The sequence below is a fragment of the Saccostrea cucullata genome, unplaced genomic scaffold, assembly GCF_032062105.1.
Source record: "Saccostrea cucullata isolate Sc308-1 unplaced genomic scaffold, CSIRO_AGI_Scuc_v1 ctg3538, whole genome shotgun sequence".
Classification (NCBI taxonomy): Eukaryota; Metazoa; Mollusca; class Bivalvia; order Ostreida; family Ostreidae; genus Saccostrea; species Saccostrea cuccullata.
This window is the reverse complement of record NW_026918140.1, coordinates 15,057-25,433: the sequence shown is the minus strand read 5'-3', so window position 1 is coordinate 25,433 and position 10,377 is coordinate 15,057. Positions and strand designations below refer to the sequence as shown.

Genomic DNA, 10,377 nt, shown 5'->3' with positions numbered 1-10,377 from the left:
AAGAATTTTTATAGGGCTCTGTGAAGAAAACTGATCAACTTAAAAATATTATTGCCTTACAAATATAACATTATATCTATCTGTACAAATGTACAAACAGAAACATCTCCTTAGGTGGTTTGATATCCTCTATTAAGACAATATACGAATTACAAAAATATATATCTTATAAAAATAATGAAAAAGAATCTTTTGATGAAAGCTGGAGACCATTAACTGATATATTTTCTTAATCATCTCTCTCTCTCTCTCCTCTCTCTCTCTCTCTCTCTCTCTCTCTCTCTCTCTCTCTCTCTCTCTCTCTCAATGTTTGTCTTTTTGTAAAAAAAAGGTTTTCAAAAATAGAATATAAAAAGTGTACAAGACTAGCTTGAAAAGAAAATATTGTTTAGTTACCCTTTCCAAGCGACTTTTTAAAAAATAGTCCACTCAATTTTTAAACCTTCAGAGAGCAATTATTTTTTTTATTAATTCCGGATCACAGATTTTAACTCGATTTTGAAATTTGAATTTAAATTGAAGTTTAAACTCTCTAGGAAAGTAAAATTCTCACATACCTACCAACGAATATTTTTACTCTGAGTCGAAAAAGAGCAAGAAAAATGTATTACATAGCTGATCTTGTTTATAGATATTTTAATATTGTGATAGCATATATTTCAGTGCACTCATATCTATGTCATTGGGTTGACGATAAGGAAGTTCTAGTAAATTATGTCTTATAGATAAAAATATAATGTCTCCAATATAATTCACAACTACTAATCAGCCATGTTTAAGGGTTGTAAATTACCGTCCGTGTTACTATGCAGTTTGATTGTGCAGTTATGTCGTGGGTTGGAAAGACAGGAACGACTACTCCTGAATGATCCGCAGGTTCTTCAATCCCAAATCCAACATCTTCTACAAGAAGTGAACATCTTAAAAACCACTACAGACCAGGAAATAAACGCCCTTAAATCTCAGCTGGCCAGCCAGAATAATGAAATATCGTCCTTGAGGGGTCAGATCTTCGCTCTTACTCAGCAATCTAACGACCGTGGTAATTTGTTTTTAAAAATCAAATGACAATTTTCGAGGCATTGCATAAAATAGAATTTTTTTTTTTTTAAATCATGATAAGATTTTTCAATAACAAGAAACTTCAAGAAGCATGTCTCAAACATATTATATCAAACAGGCTCTCAATGCATTAAATACATTTGTTTCAAAATTCAGTATCAATTCAATTATCATGCATGATTTTTCAAAAACTTTTAGGTGCTACCTTTACCGTTTGGGGAAAGAATAACTGTCCGAATGTGAATGGCACCGAAATGATTTACAAAGGTAATTTTTATTTATCCCGTTAGGAATATTGCTGTCTAAGCATTCAATTATTCAATTTTGTTATGAAAGATACGGCGTGCAAAAAATAATATATTACGGGTATTAGGGTAAAGTAGTATATATTTGCACAAGGCTAAAATAAAATTATAGTTTGTTTGGAATTGCCTCCCGCCTCGTTAAAATTGCCCCCTCCTGAAAAAAATTTTATTGATCAAGATTTTTTTTATTTAATCAATTTTTTTGCCCATTACATGTATGACATGCACCCCCCCCCCAAAAAAAAAAACACTGAAATATAGTGTCAGATCTAGGTAAAATTAGAATTTTTTGTTGATGGTAGTGATACTTTTTTTAAAAGTCAGAAAATGTATTTACTATTTACAGAAACTTTTATCAAAAATTAATTTTTTTTCTTTAATTAAAAAAAAAATAATTTCCCTCCCTCCATCCTGTGTCTGAAACCTTTCAGGCGGCAATTCCAAACAAACATTTTTTTAAGGATGGCCCAAGAGGAAGTAGAATAGTACATTCCTCTTGAATGACTACAAAATCAAACAAAAATATAAATGTTTATCAAAATATTTAAAGTTTATTTGGAAAGATGCATGAGGTGAGCGTGACTGCTAAGCATATAACATATTTCAAGTATCAAATATTTAACTAGACCGGGTGAAACTCTTTTTAAAAAATTAACCCAAAAAAAAGCATTCTGCACAAATTTAGTAGATGAGACAAAACTATCATTATTTCATTCAACAAATGAACAAGAGCAGATAAAAAACATTGTATGAAGATTGCAAGTATTCAGAATGTCAATTAAAGCAAAACAAATTTAGTGTCGACTAAAAACAGCTACTAAATGTACAGGTGGGATCAGAGGCCGTGTGGGAATAAGGATATGGAGATAACGAACAGTATTCGATCTCAAAGTCCATAAAACAATACAAAAAAGAGCAGAGTAAACACGGACCTCCGAATCATCAGAGGTGGGATCAGGTGCCATGGAGGAGTGAGCACCCCCTGCTGACCGGTCACACCCGCCGTCTGTTCCTTGTCATGATCGTGAAATAACGGAAAAAAACTTTCGTCAATTCAGTGTATAAAAATGGACTAACAATTGGTTTGAAAAACGTCAGTCAGCAATTGACTCAATGATAAATTGTATTTGCTGAAAAGGTCATTGTATCGAACATAGATCTTACGAAATTATGACTTTAAACGAGACTGTTGATATTCTTGTTTCACCAACTTGCTTGTCAATAATTTACATCGATTTAGAAAGCTTTGTGAATCAATTAATTGAGAGATATAGAAAATCCTGAAGTTGACAGCAAGAAGATGCTTGAGTTTCTGATTGACAATATCTAGGTGGTTTTTGGAGACCAGGTCTTCCAACAATCTATTGGAATTCCAATGGGAACCATTTGCGCTCCGTTATTAGCAGACCTATTTTTGTATTCATATGAAGTAGATTTTATGCAAAATCTTATGCGTTAAAAGAAGAAAACACTTGCTGTGGCCTTCAACTGAACTTGAAGATATATCGACGAAGATATATCGACGACGTATTGTCAATCAACAATGGTAATTTCCATTCCTACGTCGATACGATATATCCAGGAGAGCCTGAGATAAAAGATTCCACAGAGTCTGACACATCTTTTTTATACTTAGATATTTTACTTTAAAAAGACGTTAATGGTAATCTAGCAACCAATTTATATGATAAACGTGATGACTTTAACTTTTCTATCGTCTACCTCCTTTACTTGTGCAGCAATATACCTTCATCACTAGCATACGTAGTATATATATATATCTCAGTTGATAATTAGGAGTATGCTCTTCGTATGAACAATCTCTAAAACGAGGTAAATTATTGACAAGAAAGTTGATGAAACAAGAATATCAGCAGTTTCGTTTAAAGTCATCATTTCGTAAGTTCTATGATCGATACAATGACCTTGTCAGCAAATACAATTAATCACTGAGTGAAATATTGACTGACGTTTTTCATATCAATTATTAGATCATTTTTTATACGCTTAAATGACGCCGAATTTTTCCGTTATTTCACGATCATGACAAGGAATACACGTCGGGGTGTCTGGTCAGTAGGGGATGCTCACTCCTCCATGGTCCCTGATCCCACCTCTGGTTTTTCGGAGGTCCGTGTTTGCTCTGCTCCTATTTTGTATTATTTATGGACTTTGATATTGAATACTGTTCGTTATCTACATATCCTTTTTACAATTGAAACTATTTTCAAGAAAAGTCTGCAGTTTATTTTTTTTTTAATTCAGGATTTACCGGTGGAAAAAGTTTCTCAGAAAAAGGAGGTGGTGCAAACACCCTTTGTCTTCCTCACGATCCAGAAAGACTACCATATGGTATTTCGGTCATTAGCGGTGATGACTACGGGCACCTGTATGGAGCAGAATACCAATTTTCCATCCACCGCGTCCACATACAGGAAGATGTTCCGTGTGCCGTTTGTCGTGCCAAAATGGCGTCTTCCACCATCATGATCTCCGGAAAACATTCATGCCCGGTGACCTGGCGAAAACAGTATTCTGGTTTCCTGACATCCAGTTGGCATGACTATGAAAGTACAGAATACCTTTGTCTGGACGATGATCCGGATTTCATCGAAGGATCTAGACGTGACGATAACGGAAGGTTGTTTTATCCTGTGAAAACCGTGTGTGGTTCTCTCCCTTGTCCTCCATATGAGAACAATGTTCTTGTTGGCTGTGTTGTTTGCGCAAAATAGATTTTAATATATTTTTTATTCGTTTTAGTCTATTTTATTGAATCTCGTAGCATATAATTATTTTCAAGTCACTTTTTACAAAAATGCTGGTAGGACTCTTTTTATACAGTAGATATATTTACTTTTACAAATTATCAAAACATTCCCTACATTTATGTCTTTAATATATACGTATAAATGGTTAGTATAATTTACAAGGTTGCATCCCGCAGTAAAGCAACAAGTTTAAAATCTTATATCACAATTTCTGTATATTATCAAAACTGAAAAAACGTACAGGTAACTTTTCAAGACAAAGTGCCAATTAAATGTCTTCTTATGCATTTGAGTAGATTTAGATGTTATGTAATTATACTCAATTTATATGATTAAGTCCAAACAAAGTTATTGGTCTTATCATAAATTTGGTTTTTTAGTTGTGCAAGAATTTTTTTTTAAAAAAGTTCTTTAACACTGTTGTTGCAAAAATAGATGAAAACTGTTGAAAAGATCACATTTCCAGGCAAACTGAATCGGATAGCACATAAAGCTGAAAGAAGAGGTTTCTAACGTAAAATTCACTGACATTGAGATTCCTTTCCTGCGTATTTCAAAAGCTGGTACAAAATGCTTTTTGTTGTGAAACGGACAAAATATTAAACATGATTTGAAAATGACAGCATTCAGCAGTTTTGCTATTTGATTGATAGCGGCAGGTTCAGATATTTAGATCAGTTGTATACAATGCTAAATTATGATATTTTTTAAAAAACTCATTCAAAAACTTTATGATATAGTTTCAACTGTTTTCAGAAAAGTAAACATTTCTAATTCTTAAAATGCATTGAATTGTAAAAGATGTAGCTACACTTAGAAAAGAATAATTCTGACCTCTTAGAAATTACATTTCTATCTTAGAAGGGAAAACATTGCTACCCTGAAACTCATGTAAATACTTCTTCAGCCGCTCATGAGGCAATACAAAATAGTTTGCTTTGTTTATAAAATAATATTACACGGAGCACATTCTTGAGGTTCAAACTAGGCCTATATGATCCAGGTGAAAACAGAACATTACTACATTGTACGTTTTGCTTATCCATGTTATCATAGGATTTAGAAATTAGTTGACCTTAATTATATAGTCTGTAGTCAGTAAACATCCAAATATAAAAGAGAGGAAGCAGACTCGTAATAAATGTCAGATCATTTAACTTTGTAATTAATTAACAAATGAAAAAAACATATGTCTTGCGAGATGCAAACATATTTAGGGGGGTCTAGGATTCACAGAAAATATCTTTTTTCCCTCAAACCTTGAAAAGTTTACCCCATGAAAATATTTGATTTTACCGTACTTCGGCAAGGTTCTATCAGAAACATTTTTTCTGATCAAATTAATTTACAATGTATTTTTTTATTTATTAAAAATTATATACACAAGTCATGTCTTTTTACGAGAATGGTTTACACTTTACATAAAGTAAAAGTAAGGTGATTGGTGAATTATGTTACTTTCTGAATGAATTCGCGACCTCTGCCATGCCAGTCTAGTACTCTACCGATTGAACTAAAGGGTATATCCAAGAGCCAAAGCTAACAGAAAACCTTAAATCAAGCATACAAGTAACCACATTGTCACCCTCAAGAGAATGAGATGTCTTTATCACAAATTTCAAGATCATAAATGTCCTATTAATGGATAAATTTAAGGATTTCTGTTTGAGTAAAGATAAGATGCATACTTCCCTTACATGTGTATCTCCAGTTGAATCAACTGTAATGTTTTTAGTCCACAATATTCCTCTTGGGTGATCCACAAGTTCTACAGTCCCAGATCGAACATCTGAAACAGGAGATGAACTCACTCAAATCTCAGCTGGGAAGTCAAAATCAGGAATTGTTATCTTTGAGGTACCAGGTTTCTGTTTTAACAAAACAGACAGGGCACACAGAGTAAGTATTGTTGAAAAAAGGTTTATGTAAATATATCAATATCTGATTTATCTGTCAACAAATACAATTTACCATTACGTCGGGTGCTGACTGACGTTTTTGTACTAAATAATGGTCCATTATTCATTCACTGAATTGATGACGATTTTTTGTTGTTTGCCGGTCATGACGGAGAGCACACGGCGGTTGTGACCGTTTGGCAGGGAATGCTCACTCCTCCATGGCACCTGATCCCACCGCTGATGTTTTGGAGGTCCGTGTTTCTCTGCTTCTATTTGTTTTAAGGAATTTTGATCTGGAATACTGTTCGCTATCTCCATATGTTGCATTAAATATATTCTATCGATACTTAAACGTGACCAACTCCAATATTTTTGTTTTGAATCACAGTATGCTGTGTTAAAACATTGGCATGCGCTGTAATTACTGTATGTCTACTTTAAAAAGTGGGTTTCATATTTTGGTGGCTTTGGCGCAGACAGCAATGCGCTAATCCGTGAATACCGTTAAGAAATTATTTACATTTACAAAACACTGAACGGACAAGTGTAGCGCTAATTTAGAATTACGTCAACAACTCCTTATCCAGTGAGTACGCAAAATTTTGAATGCCCCAAATTATGTACACGTCCACCCTATTATTTTTTTAAACAAAATAGATCTTTTTTAATTAAAAAAAACTAGATAAGTATAATACTTTTTTTCTCCTTTGAACGATACATTTATATCAGCTATCGGTGTAAAACCAACGCCTTCAAATACATACAATCTGGCTTTGAAGTATTTGTTGTAAGATAGAGCATGTTGCGTTTTTTTTAAATAATAAAGAGCATTTTATTTTCTGTTGGTTACCGGTGTTAATATCCCATTGTGGAAATCAAAACCACGTCGGACGGATCAACTCCTTCGCCACTCTAGTGTAGAGCAGACGCTCTAACCACTGCACCACGCGGGCGAAAGGATTGCATCGGAATAAAGAGTACATCATTGAAAAAATATTTAATTGAACTTATTTAAATGTTTTCTTGTTGTTCAAGCATTCACAATGAAATTAAAGTGATGATAGCCGTTGAAGTAGCAGACACATTACATAGAGTATCATTTGATTACTAGAAACAGAAAATAATCAGCTATTTTATATTTTGTTAATTCATAAAACCAGATGGTACTCGGGATGATTTCATTTAGAAATTTTACAAATTTTACATTACTTATTTACTTAGGTTCCACCTTTAAAAATTTGGGGAAAGAAAACTTGTCCAAAAGTTCGGAATGATTTCATTTAGAAATTTTACAAATTTTACATTACTTTCATTACTTATATAATGTGGTTACTTAGGTTCCACCTTTAAATTTGGGGAAAGAAAACGTGTCCAAAAGTAAATGGAACGGAAGTTGTTTATGAAGGTAATCATTTCGATTTGCACTTTCCAAATCGAAACAATGCTACATAAAAAAGTTAATAGTAAGCATTATTAAACACTAATTAAATTCAATTAAGTAGATCATTAAAGAAAAATTATTCATTTAATTTAAATCAACTCGTAATTTCAAACTAAGATAAAACTCGTTAAAAAGAATATTTATAGAACTCTACTACGATTGCAATTTAAATGTATATAGAGTTGCTTGTGTAATAAGTTGGCTTTTATTCTCATTCAGAGATAACTGGAGGGAAACAATACTTAGATGCAGGTGACGGTGTGAATACTTTGTGCCTACCACACGATTCAGGAAACCTGCCCCATGGTTCATCAGTTTCCGTCGCAGGCGGCGATGACTTTGGCTACCTCAATGGCGCCGAGTACCAAATAAACATGCTACGAGTGCGCATATCAGAAGATGTGCCGTGTGCAGAGTCAAGATGGCGTCTTGTTCCATAATGATCCCCGGAAAACGCTCATGCCCACAGTTTTGGCAGAAACAAAACTCAGGCATACTTACATCAAATAGGCACATTTATCAGAGCACAGAGTACCTCTGTCTTGTCGATGATCCGGATTTCATCGAAGGATCTAGACGTGACGAAAACGGAAGGTTGTTTTACGAAGGTTGATCCAAAAGTAATGTCACTGTGTCCATATCTTTAATATTTGGCGTCATATTATCAAATGCTATATACCAAAAGATGCACAATCATAAATACAATTGACATTGAAATTTTCATCAAAGAATGTTTAAATGAATTTATTTTATAAACGTTTAAAAGAAAGAACATAGTGGATGTCGCCGCGTCACACCCAAACGTCACGAATTAACGTGTACTTTTTAAGAATGAAAAAGACAAACACATTAACTAAGCATCTTTACAAAGCACCTAATCTCCCAAAATTTTAAAAAGACAAAATTTACAATATTTTCTAGTCTTAAGTTGAAAATTAAATGACATCATTGCTATTTTTATCATACACATTGTTGTTTTACTTTGATGTATTGATCAAAGGAAATGTCGAAATGGAAGAAAATTGCCACATTAGTGACAACAAACTGTAATGTATTTTTGCTTTAAAATCGGGAAATCGGTAGTAGAGACAGTTTGGTTGATCCACAAGTCTCGCAGAGGAAAGAATGTAAATAAGAGAGTTGTTTAGATGAATGGCTTTACCGATTTTGGATGGTTGATGGGTCATCGATTGCTCAGCAGATGACAAGAAAACCGAAAGATGGGAGGGTGGACGAAAACGTTCAATTGCGTGTGACGTAGTCAGAAAGACAGACGGTTAAAATGAAATGTAAAACTATAAGTTTGTCACAAATAACAAATTTTTACAAATTAATGATGGAAAAGTGAGCACAGAAATCTGTGAATGCGTTTGCGAATCTCAAATTTTTATTTGAAACGATTGAAAGTGTATGACCGGATTTCATCGAAGGTTATATATAATCCGATATCTTAAAAAGTATAAATCATGTTGAATTGAAATTTTCAACGATTTGAAATAAATGGCTTGTTGTTTTATCCTGTGAAAACTGTGTGTGGTTCTCTCCCTTGTCCCTTCTCACCATGAGAATGGTGCTTTTGTGTCATGCGTTGTGTGTTCTAGTTAGATAAATCAGAGATATTGTTTCTATTGTCTTCATTGATTTCATGATTTTTGGTGCAAATAATTCATCCACAGGTTGGTGGCATGAAATATTTTAGCAGAAAACATTAAGCAACCACAAAAACATCAGAGATAGGATCACGTGACTGGGAAGAGAATCTCCTTTTCACCTGCCTTTGGCACTTTGCGAAACATGTGGAGATAGCGAACTGTATTCAAGATCAAAAGTCCAGAAAACAACACAAAATAGGAGCAGTGCAAACACTGACCTCCAAATTATCAGTGTTGGAATCAGGTGCCATGTAGGAGTGAGCATTCCGTGCAGACGCTCACACCCGCCGTGTGTTCCTTATCATGATAGGGAAATAACGGGAAAATCCGCCGTCAATTCAGTGTATAAATAATGGAGTAATAATAAGTATGATAAATGTCAGTCAGCATTTGACACAATAATAAATTGTATTTGCTGACAACGTCATTGTATCGTCCATTGAACTTACGAAATGATAACTTTGAACGAGACTGCTGATATTCTTGTTTCATCAACTTGTTTGTCAAATAATTTACCTCGTGCAAGAATTCGTTTGTACGTAGAACATGCTCTTGCGTATCGAATCAACTAAGAGGTATAAACTCCTTATGCATGTGATGAAAGTATATTGCTGCATAAGTAAGAGAAGTTGACGATTGAAAAGTTAATGTCATCATGTTTATCATAGAGCTTGGTTGTTAGATTACTATTAACGTCTTTTTCAAGTAAAATATCCAAGATGTATAGAAGACGCAAGTGAATAACAAGAAAACCATGGGCGACATCACTCGCCTTAGCACACTGGCTTGCAAGAAGCACAGATCTGTTCAGTATTAAAAATTTTTAATTGGGTAGACTCGAATTTTAATAAAACTGATAATAATAAAAATAATATTGATAATAACTCAAAATAACAAATGGCTTTGAAGTTCTTGAGCAAAGGAATTTCAAAGGTTTTATCCTATATTTCCTTTGTAAAAATTTGATACATCTTTTATGGTCCCTCCCTATCCCTGGGGGTCATCATCTGAACAACCCTGAATGTACACTACCTGATGATGCTTCCATACTAACAAGACTAAACATGAGCTTCTTTTGTTGGGAAGATTTTTTCCATATATTCCTATATGTATAAACTCTGATCCCCCAATTTTGTGTCCAGCATAGCTCCAGCGGTTATCATTTAAACAAATTTGAATCTACATAACCTGAGGATGCTTCCATATCGATATAACCAAACATCGCTTTTCTGTTCTTGAGAGGGT

At 33.9% G+C, this 10,377-nt stretch overlaps 1 protein-coding gene and 1 pseudogene across 1 annotated transcript; both read left to right on the top strand.

Moving 5' to 3' along the window:
- The first annotated feature begins 1,265 nt into the window (after positions 1-1,265).
- On the top strand, positions 1,266-4,207 carry LOC134255935 (uncharacterized). Its single transcript, XM_062738568.1, has 2 exons — positions 1,266-1,329; positions 3,633-4,207. The coding sequence occupies exons 1-2, from the start codon at positions 1,317-1,319 to the stop codon at positions 4,100-4,102; spliced, it is 483 nt and encodes a 160-aa protein (XP_062594552.1). The 5' UTR covers positions 1,266-1,316; the 3' UTR covers positions 4,103-4,207.
- Positions 4,208-5,543: 1,336 nt separating this feature from the next.
- Positions 5,544-9,085, top strand: LOC134255617 (uncharacterized; annotated as a pseudogene).
- The last annotated feature ends 1,292 nt before the right edge of the window (positions 9,086-10,377 follow it).